The sequence below is a fragment of the Mycteria americana genome, chromosome 3, assembly GCF_035582795.1.
Source record: "Mycteria americana isolate JAX WOST 10 ecotype Jacksonville Zoo and Gardens chromosome 3, USCA_MyAme_1.0, whole genome shotgun sequence".
NCBI lineage: Eukaryota > Metazoa > Chordata > Aves > Ciconiiformes > Ciconiidae > Mycteria > Mycteria americana.
Genome location: NC_134367.1, coordinates 66,681,920 through 66,695,738, shown reverse-complemented (window position 1 = coordinate 66,695,738; position 13,819 = coordinate 66,681,920). Strand labels below are relative to the sequence as shown.

Here is a 13,819-nt window from a genome sequence, read left to right as displayed (position 1 = left end):
TCCCCATGCAGCAACTTTTTCTCCCTACCGGAAGGAGCATTTTTGCCAGCTAAGAAGAATTAGCAGTAAGCTAGAAAATAATCAAAAGGGCTTTTTTTTACCTCCCCTCCCATTTTTTTGCCTGGAGCGATTTAGAGAAAGTATGATTACTGTGAGGAAAATAATCAGAACCTGAGGCTGCTGTACTATCTTCTGGTTAACACTGCATGAAAGCATTCAGGGAACTTCTCACCCACTTCCTTCAAAAGTCTAGAGGACAAAAAAAACGAAAGCATATTACACTGCCAGAGATGAATGCAGTACATCTATCATTCATGGCTTTCTGTGCACAATCTGGTCACTCTGAAGGACGGTCATTCTTCAACTGAATCATGCTGCAAAGTTATTTCTATCTCACTGGCGTGTTTTCTGTACAGTTACTTAACTATGTTCCTTACAGGAATTCATTTTGCTTTCATTTCAGATTGCAAATAAAAAGAGAAACAACAGAAATAAGAATTATAAAAATTTAAGCATGTGTTTTTATTTTATACTTTCATGGCACATTTTGATTTGTAAACATTAAATTACCAACCAGTCCCCTTCTTCATATGTTGAAAATAACCACCAAACATTTGAGAGCATTACCTGAGATTTAAAAAAAAAAAAAAAAAGAGAGAGATTTCTGGCATCTTTTACCTTACTCACATACAGTACCATTTTAGGAAGAATTACAAACAGGAATGTTTTCCAAAACAGGACAGTTTCCTTTTGACTATAAAGATATAGAAAATACATCAAAACACCTTAGAATGATCAGCCTTACTCAGAGGATGTTGCAAGTCACTGTCTCAAACAATTCTATTAATGCATAGCTGAAACACTGCATCAGTCCTGCAGTAGCATGATATCAACGTTGTCATGAACACCTTGTAAAAGTAGCTCCCCTTGGTAAGTGACAATCTTCCGTCGTTTTGCAGCCTTAAGAGTTCCCACTAGGGCTTCAAAGAGGTTGGCACACTTTTCATCAGCAAAGAGCACACCAAATTTCACGCTCACTTGTCCATCAGCATCTAAACCAAAGATATAACATGAAAACACATGCAGATTTTATTTCAGTTAGGAGATTACTGGGGAAACAAAGTGACACGTGGTCAGAACGCTGAAAGTAAACCCCATGGTGTTTCCCAATGTATTGGAGAACATATTATGAATGCTGATGATAAATAGCAGGCAAAACTCCTGCCTGGTATGACTTTCTCTTTTTTCCAGAGACTCATATCAAGGACCACATATCTGCTATGTTTATTTTTACTGATGACTTTCTGAAACCTATGACCAACACAGGCTACTGAACCTCTTCAAAGCATAAGGAGGAAATTAGTTTTAAATAATTAAAATATTTTTTCAAATATTTTTTTTTTCACTTATTAATATTTAAGGTTCACATTGCACCTTTTTCAATGTGAATTCATTTCTCACACAAAGCAAGAATTTTAAAAATATATGTTAAGGTTAGCTAGGTTACTCCTAAAAGGCTGATGCAGTCATACAAATTCCAAGATGTACGTATCCATTTAGGCTTTGAAAAACTAACGGAACTGAACGAAATTGCATCAGAACTGAAATATATGAGCAGGTAGCACATCCACAAATTGCATAAATATTTATGAAGAAAGAGGAGTTTTAACAATGAAAAACAATCTTCAGAGAAAAGGCTACCTTCTAAGCAAGTTTAAGGAAGGCTGGGACTACACCTATAACTCCTGGATTAGTTTTAGGCATACAGATCAATTCCTTGCAAATAATACTATGATGAACAGAATTGAAGTGTACGAATGAGGCTGTCTTGGGCACAGTGATCACAAAATGATAAGAGTTTTTGATTCTTGGAGAAGTAAGGAGGGGGGTCAGCAGAACTGCTACCTTTGACTTCTGGAGGGTAGACTTTGGCCTGTTTAGGAGATTGGTTGACAGAGTCCCTTGGGAAGCAGTCCTGAAGGGTAAAGGAGTCCAGGAAGGCTGGACATTCTTCAAGAAGGAAATCTTAAAGGCGCAGGAGCAGGCTGTCCCCGTGTGCCAAAAGACAAGCCAGCAGGGAAGAAGACTGGCCTGGCTGAACTGAGAGCTTTGGCTGGAAGTCAGGAAAAAAAGGAGAGTTTATAACCTTTGGAAGAAAGGGCAGACAACTCAGGAGGACTACAAGGATGTAATGAGGTTACACAAGGAGAAAATTAGAAGGGCCAAAGCCCAACTAGAACTTAATCTGGCTACTGCCATAAAAGACAACAGAAAAATGTTTCTATAAATACATTAGCAACAAAAGGAGGGCTAAGGAGAATCTCCATCCTTTATTATCCAATAAATATCCAATAAATTATCCAATAAAAAAGGGGAAAACATAGTGACAAAGGATGAGGAAAAGGCTGAGGTACTAAATGCCTTCTTTGCCTCAGTCTTTAATAGTAAGACCAGTTGTTCTCCAGGTACCCAGCTCCTTGAGCTGGAAGACAGGGACGGGGAGCAGAATGAAGCCCCCATAATCTAAGGCGAAATGGTTAGCAACCTATTACACCACTTAGACATACACAAGTCTATGGGGCCAGATGGGATCCACCCAAGAGTACTGAAGGAACTGGCAGAAGTGCTCACCAAGCTGCTTTCAATTCTTTGTCAGCAGTCCTGGCTAACTGGGGAGGTCCCAGTCAACTGGAAGTTAGCAAATGTGATGCCCATCTACAAGAAGGGCCGGAAGGAGGATCCAGGGAACTACAGGCCTGTCAGTCTGACCTCAGTGCCGGGGAAGGTTATGGAGCAGATCATCTTGAGTGCCATCACGCGGCACGTACAGGACAACCAGGGGATCAGGCCCAGTCAGCATGGGTTTATGAAAGACAGGTCCTGCTTGACTAACCTGATCTCTTCCTATGACAAGGTGACCCGCTTAGTGGATGAAGGAAAGGCTGTAGATGTTATCTACCTGGACTTTAGTAAAGCCTTTGACATGGTTTCCCACAGCATTCTCCTGGAGAAACTGGCTGCTCATAGTCTGGATGGGCATACGCTTCGCTGGGTAAAAAACTGGCTGGATGGCCAGGCCCAAAGTGTTGTAGTGAATGGAGTTAAATCCAGTTGTTGGCCCGTCACAAGTGGTGTTGCCCACTGTTTAATATCTTTATCAATGATCTGGATAAGGGGATCGACTACACCCTCAGTAAGTCTGCAGACGACACCAAGTTGGGCAGGAGTGTTGATCTGCCTGAGGGTAGGAAGGCTCTGCACAGGGATATGGACAGGCTGGATCCATGGGCTGAGGCCAATTGTATGAGGTTCAACAAGGCCAAGTGCCAGGTCCTGCACTTGGGTCACAACAACCCCAGGCAACACTACAGGCTTGGGGAAGAGTGGCTCGAAAGCTGCCTGGTGGAAAAGGACCTGTGGCTGTTGGTTGACAGCCAGCTGAACGTGAGCCGGCAGTGTTCCCAGGTGGCCAAGATGACACTGAGCTGCTGGAGCGTGTCCAAAGAAGGGCAACGAAGCTGGTGAAGGGTCTAGAGCACAAGTCTTATGCGGAGCGGCCAAGGGAACTGGGAGTTGTTTAGCCTGGAGAAAAGGAGGCTCAGGGGAGACCTTATCGCTCTCTACAACTACCTGAAAGGAGGCTGTAGCGAGGTGGGGGTTGGTCTCTTCTTCCAAGTAACAAGTGATAGGACAAGAGGAAATGGCCTCGAGTTGTGCCAGGGGAGGTTTAGATTGGATATTACAAAGAATTTCTTCACCGGAATGTTTGCCAAGCATTGGAACAGGCTGCCCAGGGAAGTGGTTGAGTCACCATCCCTGGAGATATTTAAAAGACGTGTAGATGTGGTGCTTAGGAACATGGTTTAGTGGTGGACTTGGCAGTGCTAGGTTAACAGCTGGACTTGATGATCTTAAAGGTCTTTTCCAACCTCAATAATTCTATGATTCTATGAATTCTGAAGTTCAGAAGTTACCAAAGGAGTGGAAGGAAAAGGTGCAACTTTTTTCTTTGATGACTGTAGCAAGTATTGGAAGTCTAAAAAAAAGGATAATTTTGCAGTTGATTTTAGTGGGAGCAGGATTTCAAGCCTACACCCTCTGTGCTGCAGAGGCTTAAACATTTAACTTCATAACAGTTAAAGGATGGGATACAGGGAGTATCATACAGTCCAACATTAAGGATATATGCAAGTTTGCAGGTTACCTGAGCCCGCTTAATTAAATTTGCCAAGTTCATAGGTTGATATAACGTGACTACATCTGTATGACATGTATGTCATATACATACATGTATGTATAACATGACTACATCTGTACAGTCAGAGATATTACGATACTTACTTTTGGTTCCCAGCCGCCGAATCTCCTCAACTAAGAGGCTAATTTCATGTTCCACATTCATTGTGGTCTAAAAAGTAAAATAAATTTTGACAAAGTTATTAGGAGACCTGTGAATCCTTTGTGCTGTCCTGGCCTGTTCTCAGTTCATTGGGAATGTCACAGCACTTTGTAAATCCCAGTAGCCTGGAGACACAGGGCTACAGGACAATCTGCGATTTCAGTCTTGAACGGATAAAGAGCCTCCACACCTCCACATTTGAGGGGAAGTGAACAGAAACTACAACCTCACTACACTCTAAACACAAATATAAGGAGCTAATTTCAAAATATGAAAAATGTGGGAAGGTTGGTGCAGGGGGGCGGTTGTTTGTTTTAAAGAATGAGCTTAGGCTGCCACAGAATCAGAGCATCCTGGTAACATCACAGGTTGTCAGGGGCTTTGCAACTTTCTATCAATGCCCTCAATAAAAATGGAACATCTTCCTTTAAATTCCACTCTGGGATATGGTATAATAGTAGATTTGGTTTTTTTAAACCACACCACAGCTTTCCACTTATCCTGGCAAGATACCGCAGACATCCAGCTGGTTACAGCAGGTCTACACACACAGTGCCTGACAGGACAGCAGCTACCGCACGCCTGCTACTGAGAGCAGAACTGAATCAGAGACAAACTATGCAAGTGTCCTGAGAAGGCTGACATTTATTTCCATTCATAGTGATCCCAAGGAACTGCTACACCGCCAAACATATCCTGTGCACCTCTTTGCTGTGAAACACAGCAATTTTCACCAATGTGCACCAATGCCTTGCAACAGTTTAGCCATATGCAACTTAGTAGATGGCAACGCTACAGTCACATAAAACGCTATTTGGCTACAAAGCGTCCATGGTTAATAAACCCGGGCACCTGAAAGGTGTTTTTGGATCTATGCTATGCAAAGTGGCATCAACACCATGAAACCTTTAGATGTGAAACTCCTTAAGTGAAAACCGGCATCAAGGTAAGCACAAGAAACTGGGCCCCACGGACAAAGCAAAGTGCCAAGTGCAGCTTCCGCAGGCGCTAACAGTGCAGCCTGGAACAAAAGCTCTAGAGAGAGTTTCTGGAGCTGAGCACTGTCCGAAAGGGTGGCTCAGTGAGCCTGAGATAGTCTCTGTTGTTCAAGAAACCAGGATTTCTGCACAGATCTGGTAAGGAAACGGAGTTTAAAAAATTGACATCTGCATGCATGACAGACTCTTCCTAAGAGAAAAGCTTCCCCTCCTTTCTTTTTTTTATTGAGTTAAAATAGCAAGAGTGACATAGTTCCACCTCCTGACCCCTCATGATTTATCCAAGAGGCAAAAAAACTTTGCAAGAGTCTGATTTTCAGATCCTGAAGTCACTTGCAAAAATCTGTCTTTTTAATACGCAAAACTGAGCAAGCTTAGTATCAGCATGGGTTTCAGGCAAAGCCCCATGCAAACCACAGTTTCATCCCTAACGCAGACTAACACGTAAGATTGCAACAGGATGCGCTGCGGTGGTACCACCTCTGCAAGGCTGCCTTAAAAGGGCACGGCAACAGGACTGCAGAATTTTAATCGCCTTACAGGAATTCTACAAACTTTTAGGTTTTGTTTAACTGAGCACTAAATACATTATTACAAGCCACCGAGGAAAATATGACACATCTACCAAAAAGCTTACGCTATCATTATTAATTTGTCAAACTGCCAATTTTAATATCCGTCATTGCAACGGCATAATTAGCTTCTCTTTAAAAGTGTTCTTTTAACTTTAAAGGCTTTTTTACTTTAACTCCTTAAATTCACGTTAATTTAAAATTCTTTTCCCTCATACACTATCAATTTCAAAAGCCACATTTAGAATAAAAAAAAAAAAATCTACATTATTATGCAACACTTTTGAGATCCGAGAACCGTGGCTGTGTAAGGAGTAAGGAAGAAGGGATTCTAGGTATTTTAAGAACACTTAATATTTATTTCACATTGTCATATACTCGGCACACCAACTATCAAAAATGCATGCCAACTATTAAACTCTACTATTTCTGATGCCAATACAATGCTGGAAGCCAGCATGATTTTGCAGTACGTACTACGAAAACTAAACTCCTCTCTATTTGCTGGAAATTCACCTAACCGCTATTTAGCACAAATACATCTTCGTAACCGACCGCACCGACCTCTCCCATTGCAGATACTGCAAATACCTGAGAAGATGGCTCCTCGGCGGGCCCGCGTTTGGAGCCAGAGCGCGGTCCCCTTCCCACCGAGGCACCCCCCACCTCCCCGGGCTCTGCCGGGGCACGGCCCGGCCGGGGCTCCCACCGCCGCCTGCGCAGGGCTCACCGGGAAACGGGCCCCGCCCGGGCGAAGGGCAGCCGCAGCCGCACCCGCCCGCCGCTGCCGGCGGCTGCTCGGGCAGCACCCCTCTCCCCCCGGAGCGGCGGGAAGGACGGCTCCCCCCGCCGCGGCACCCCGCTCCCACTCCCGCTCCCCGCCGCCGCCGCACTCACCCGCTGCCGTCGACCGCTCTGGCCGCGAGGGACCGGCGCCGGCGGGAGCCGCGTGAAGCAGCGCGGGGGCAACGGGGCGGGCGGCGGAAGGCGGGGGCAGGGCGAGGGGGCGGTGGCGGTGAGACGGCCTCCGCCCGGGCCTCGCCCCGCCCGGCCGCCGCGGGGGCCAGGCCCCCTCCCGGCGCTGAGCTCCCCGCCGCCCCGGTGCGGCGGCCGTTGCTCGCTGTTGCGGGAGTCGCCCTGCCCCGCCGGGATCCCGCCCCCGTGACAGGCGAGGCTGCCGGGCGGCAGCGGCCGGCGGGCACCCCGCCTCTGGCGCCGGGCCTGGCTCTCCCTCGGCCTCTCGCAGGGGCCTGGCCCTGCGTTCCCCCCCACGTGAGGACCTCACTCTTTTCCACATCAGCGACTCCCAACTTTGTGCCATCTACAGACTTCCCCAGCGCACCTCGTTCTTTCGGGACAAAGGCATTCGTGAGTTTGTTAGGTAAAATGCCTTCCAAGGCCAGCCCTTCAGCAACTCCCTCTTCAGTAGGCCAGCTCAACATAATACACTGTGTTGCTTCAGTCACTTTCTGTTACCGTACCATGCCTCATACTCTCCATCTCCGCTGCCTTCCCCGGGTGCCACACCATGCCGCATTCTCTTCTTATGCCTCCCCCATTTGTTTTCTCCTAGAAAAACAGTTGTCTTTCCAGAGAAAGTGAATGAGCTAGGTTAACATCATTTACCTCAGTTGCAGTTTGTCGAATTTTTCATTCAGCACCATGTCCTTGCACTCTACACTGTGGAGAGAATGCAGTTTAATTTTTTCAGTCTTGTATCTTCGTATTAGCTACTGCTCTTGTCTCTGTTGCTTCCTCTTCACCTCACAGAAATGTTTACATCTTCTCTCAAGGACGCTGGCATTAAAACTGAGAGCTGCATTAACTCCTACAAAGCAATGAGGCTGCCGCCAACTTGCTAGTCAGAGGCAAGGCTCACACCAAATGTCTCCAGAAAATTCTCACTGCTGTTCTCGGCTGTCTCCCCCACCTCCTTACCAGGCATGACTGGCCATAAAGCAGAGTTGGTATGGGAAGCTATTTCCAGCAGAGTTGGTATGGGAAGCTATTTCCAGCCCTTGCAATTCACATTTTCATGCATTAGCTTCTGAAGGTGAGGCTGAGATACTGTCTCAGACTGTGAGCTGTGCCAGTTAGGTCTGGTCCTTTACTACATTCTCCCATCCCTGGTGTGAGGATGAATAAATAGCTAACGGCACCTTAAACCACTACAGCAAGCTCTGCTAGGGCTTGTTTGGCAGACCCTGCAGCTAGATAAATTAATTTGCACAGTGGACATGATGCCAAGATCACATTTTTGTCACTCCAGGGACATATAACTGGAGTCCAAGCCCTTTGCTTTTCCGAGGGATTTTTTTGATGTTGGTGTTTTTATTAAAAGATTAACTTTTCCTTAGAATAATCTCTATTTATCAGTAACAGACTCTTTGGTTAGTCAAAAAACCCCCATGCTGCTTTCTGCTCAAGGAGCTATATATTCAGCAGGTGATAGCACATCAAAACAGTTTTGAACAGATTAGCTGTTTTTAACATCAGTAAGGGGTGCTCTTTTCAAAAAACAAACCCTGTTAGGATTTGTTAGGAAAACAAGTTAAGATTGAAAGGACTACCTTCCTAAATTGATAATGAAATTAATGAAATCTAAATCTATCTGAATTTAATCAAAAGACAGTGGAGAATTCTCAGAAAAATGTAGTATCTGAACAGCATTGCTGCTCTGGGCCTATGATGGTGTATGTGCTTATATTAAGGAATACTGCTTTTCCTAAGATCTTTGTTTAGTTGGCCAACATAATGCTAAATACTACAGTCAAAAGGATAGACTTTTAAGGAAAATCTGAGATAAACCTTTTAAAAGAGAATCTAATTAGTATGTTAGCAAACATGGCAAATATTCCAGTTATTTAGCAGTATAGAATAAAAGTGCTTATCCTTGTTTTTATTAACAACATGCTTTCAGTTGTATCATGCACATACTCTAGATTTCTTAATCATCAGAACACCATTACATTTGCACAAATAACGTAGGCCTTTGCTTTGCATAATGTGATTGTTATTATGGATAATTTATGTTTGATCGAGTAATAGTTTGGGACTTTTCAGACCAAAGGTATTATTATTATTGTGATGAAATCTATGTTAGAAATTCTTTTCTGAGTCTGTTTTGAATCAGAGCCCCTAATTTATAAGAAGCAGATCAACTATACATCTGAGAAAGATGAACAAAAATATGCAATTCCTTATCTTATTTTCTTTTAACCCTTTCTTTGAGGAAGTACTTTTTTTTTTTAAATTCTGTCTTTTGAAAGGGAAGTGTTATTGTATGTATAGTATTGGTCCCCAGGAATACATCAGGAGATTATCGAAACACAGGATACTTTCATTACTACTTCTTTCATGGCCTTTCCATGTCATGTAATGTTAAAATAATTCTAGGTAAATAAGTAATCAAAACTATCTGTTACCACGACAATTAAGGGAACAGTGATGCTGCTAAAGTATGAAAATGAGCTGGTCAGCATCAGGACTGGCTGATTATGTCCTTCCAGGGGCAGCAGCAGAGAGCAGGAAATGTGAAACTTATGGAGATGGTGGTTTTCGGTTGTTCTGCTTCCACAAAATGATACTTTTAAAATAAAAAAGAAGTGCAAAATTGTCCTTTACAAGCTCAGAGGACAGACATAGAAATATTGCTCATACATATTTCATATCACTGGTTAAGGTCATCATCAGACTCATAATTTATTATGCATTTTAGCTGCATTTACTAAGAGTACTCCCCAAAAGTCATGAGATTCTGCCTTAAAACAGACTTTTCTAATTTGACCTTCCTTGGCATCTCACTGTATTGTTACTGTCCCCCCAGATGCACAGTTTTACATGAAGGCAGCCAAACAGAGAAATTATGCAACGCAAGATTTAAAAAACATAGCTTGAGAACACCACAGCAGATGTACTGGATCTGATCAAATCTAGCCCAACATTTTGCCTCCAGCAGTGACCAAGAGCAGGCATTTGGCAAACAGTATAATCAATGAAAACTATTGGTTGATCCCCTGGTTTCTCTCCTGGCTCCTGGCAGTTACTGGAGCAAGTAATTATCCCATCTTCGCCTTTCTCCATTGCGTTCATGCCTATAGCTCTCCCATCACTCATCTTATTTTCAAGCTGAAGAGCCCTAGTTTTCTTTAATCCCATGTAAGATGAATGCCTTTCCATGTTGCTGATCCTTCTTGTTCTTTATAATTTTTCAAATAATTCCATGTTCTTTTCTGGGATTGAATTAGTAGAACTGTCAGCATTATTCAGCATGTGGGTATAGTATATACAAAGACATAATGATGTTTTCTGTTTTGTTCCCACTCCTAATAATTCCCAACATTTTACTTGCCTTTTTGAAAAGTGCTGAGCACTATCCATAGTGGTTTCAAAAACTACTTCTGAAGTCGTAGTAATTAATTGTTCTGTTACAGATAATTAGGATTATTTTCCCCCCAGTATATTACTTTGCATTTTTCAGTACCATCGGCTGGTTTACTGTGTGATTTGAAACAGGATCACACAAACTTTGTCACCTCTTTTCCCATGTCGACAGCTTTGGACAACACAGGTCCAAACAGAGATGGTACTAAGAGCACACTAGTAACCTCTCTCCCTCATGGAAGTTGACCATCAGCTCTACCTCTTTGTCTCCCCCTACTTTTCAGCTGTTTATTGATTCTGAATGGAGCCTGTCTTCTTACATCATGAGAAATTAGTTTTCTAAAAGTATTTAATGTTTACAGTAAACATGTTGTAAACATATCTGTTGTAACAGGTTTCTCCAGAGACAGGTGTGTAGCACCACAGGCCAAGCCTGGAAAATGTAGGAGAAAGTTATAAGGCCATTTGCTAGGTAATACCCATTTTTTCTGTTTTCCAGCATATATTAACTAAAGATTCTCACTTTACTAGTATATCTTGATAACCAATGCTGTTCTTGTTTTGTACAATCCTGTTCTCTTGATTTTTTTTGCATTAGATGTGCTTGTGAATAGGCAGACATATGCGCCACACGTGCATACACACAGTTTTCTGTCGAGATCCTCCCTAGCTAAAAACCATTAGAACTGCCACTGTGATTTGCAGATTTCACTGCTAGAAGAGATCATCTTATCTGTCTTCTTACATAGTCCAGGTCTTACTTTGTTCTTTCAACACATTTTTGTTTGACTTGTTGATTTAATAGAGACAGGAGTTCCTGCCACATGTGCCTGCGTCCCATCCCTTTGGCTTTAACGCCAGCAACTTACACCTGCGCAAAGTGCCAGAGATTCTCCTTACTGTCTCCAAAGCTGGACAGAAACTACAGTGCTGTGATTCAACCAGGAGTATGCGTATGTGTCTTGTCTTAGCCCAGCCCCATCACGTATCTGTGCCGCCAGCCTGGCGTGAGTCACTTGTCAACACGGGTGTGCCGTATTATGCAACCTACTGTAGGGTTATGACTCAACATGAAGCTGTAAAGCCACCTCAGCCCAGGCTAAAACAGGTCTTTAAAAATATGTCTTTGCATCATTTAAAGATTTCAAGTGGTAGAGGATCTACTACATTCCTTATTCCTGTGGACTTGGTAACACCACAGAAAAAGTAAGGTATCTTTTCCTAGAACAAGACAGGGGCCTTGGCTTCAATGATAAAGAAAAACCCACAGCAAGTCAATGCTGTTATAGAAATCTGAGGGGAGTAAGCAATATTCAGAGAGTATGGTTGTTAGAGATAGTCAGAAGAACAACTCTCTTGTTTGAGACAAGCCAATCAACCAGGAAAATAGCACTCTATTCTTTTACGAACTCCATATCCAAAGCATCTCCATCATTCTTGGTGCAATCATTAGTCTTACTTGGCCACTCTCTCTGGTCTTAAGTCAGCAGTTGTTTCAAGGGAGAAAATTATTTTACCAAAATGAAAAGCACAGTGATGCTTTGGAAAACTTTCCAAGAACTTTCGTGTAAAGCCATGTTTTAAAATATTAATTGTATGGGCTCTTAGCTTTAATTTTCCTATAATGACCAAAAAAGCCCAAACCAAAACCAAAACAGAACAACAAAAAAACCCCACTTTCTCTTCTCTCTCAGTGAGTTGAAAAAGTAACCTAGCAAAACATATGCATTTCTTTTAATGTAAAAGCAAACATGACAGACCAGCCTCAGAAGAAGAGAGACTACAAATACAAACACACTGACTGATGACAGTCTTGGCATTTGAACGAGCACTTCCATTGAGGTAAATGGAGTGATTCACTTATGCTGTTACTCACCTGTGTCTGTCCAGGAGAGGGGACTTATTTCAGAAATGGCCTCAGGGTATCATACCCTTCTCATTATCCACTAGGTGCCTCAAACGATGTAATGCTGCTTGCTAAATGAAGCATGTAAATCTTTACTACAGTTGAATAGAAAAGAGGAGTACTTAAAATCTTGGTGTAAATCACCAAAATGACTTGCTCTACCCATAACCCAAGAGTAAACCTCTGTATGGAATGACAGAAAGATGCTGTATCAGTACAGGCTAAAAGACTGGGCCCATCATGTTAGTCATACAGCACACCCTGTAAAAAGAACTACAGGATGACCCTAATCACATGTCTGAGAGTAGTTTCTTGAAAACTGTAAGACTGAACTCAAAACCTCCCTAAATACGCATAGTCAGAATTAGTAGGGGGTGTATTTTGAGATTGGGTGATGCTTTTCTACACAAGAGGATGTGAGGTAAAGAGGATGTGCGGTAACGTCTTGAGGGAGCAGAAGACAGGTTACAAAACGAAAAATAAATATATAAATAGCTGATTGTATTTAATGTGTTTTATTGCTGTTCTTTGCTATAACAGCTGAATATTTCAGAGAGAGGAACATGAAGACTAATTACTTGCTCAGATTCCTGGTATCAAAAAATCTTTTGTAGCAAGGAAACAGCAGTACATCTCCTGATCTCCAGACAGCATGGTAACAGCTGAATCATGCAGTCCCTCTGTCCTCTTGTTTGGTATGCGCCTCCCCTTCTCCCTTTCCCTCTACACATATACATACACATACTGACATTTTGGGGACTTTGTCAGAAAACCAAAAATACTGGCTTTGCATAAAGATGTCAAATAATGGTAGCAGAGATGACAGTTACATTAATATAGAATTACTATTCACATCCACATCAAATACAGCTCTAGGTGTAATATCTTTATTTATTAGTTTCATATAAATGTCCTTCCTAAAGCTCAGGCATTTATAATGACTCACGACAGAAGTACATCAGATCTTTTCCTGAAGGAAAACTTATTGAAATGGAACTGTGGATTGACATTTGTCAGAATGCATTTACTTAACATATGAAATCTTGTCATGGCAAAAGTCATTACAATACATTTTTTGTTAGTGAAATGTCAAGACCTCCTGCTGGTCATGAAGCATGGTTCACAGAAGTTTATAGCTGGCTAAAAAACATAAGAAAACTTTCTTTATCACTGGATTAATGACAGTTAATAATCATTTAATGCAACAATCCTGTTTATAAGCATTTTTAGGGATAGATCTGTAATTTTGCTAGTCTACATTCCAGGTTCTCTGCTCAAATACTGTGCTTAAGGTGCACATTGGATCATTTGACTCTGATAATCTTTGCAATTACACTGAATTTATACTATATTTTGAAGTCAAGTACAGGAGCACTTTATTGGTTCCTGCATATGGGGAAATGTATTTTTAGGGTCAAATTTATATATAAACTACCTTTTAAGAATTCTTTTTTGGATTCAAGATGCAATGCCAGCTTTAAAATCCAAATGAGGTTCAAATTCATAACTGATCAAACTTTATTAATTTCACTGGCACTGCAGCCACAAGTCTTTTGATCCT

General features: G+C 42.2%; 1 protein-coding gene across 3 annotated transcripts; it reads right to left on the bottom strand.

Annotated features, from left to right (window-relative positions):
- Positions 1-492: 492 nt before the first annotated feature.
- On the bottom strand, positions 493-12,328 carry ABRACL (ABRA C-terminal like). 3 transcript variants are annotated; one of them, XM_075498847.1, is made up of 3 exons: positions 12,229-12,328; positions 4,342-4,408; positions 493-1,052 (listed from the first exon to the last, which is right to left on the bottom strand). In XM_075498847.1, the coding sequence occupies exons 2-3, from the start codon at positions 4,400-4,402 to the stop codon at positions 868-870; spliced, it is 246 nt and encodes an 81-aa protein (XP_075354962.1). In that variant the 5' UTR covers positions 4,403-4,408; positions 12,229-12,328; the 3' UTR covers positions 493-867. The 3 variants fall into 3 exon arrangements, with proteins under 3 accessions (XP_075354962.1, XP_075354960.1, XP_075354961.1); XM_075498845.1 differs by lacking the exon at positions 12,229-12,328 and adding an exon at positions 6,867-6,996; XM_075498846.1 differs by lacking the exon at positions 12,229-12,328 and adding an exon at positions 6,561-6,713.
- Between the last annotated feature and the right edge of the window lie 1,491 nt (positions 12,329-13,819).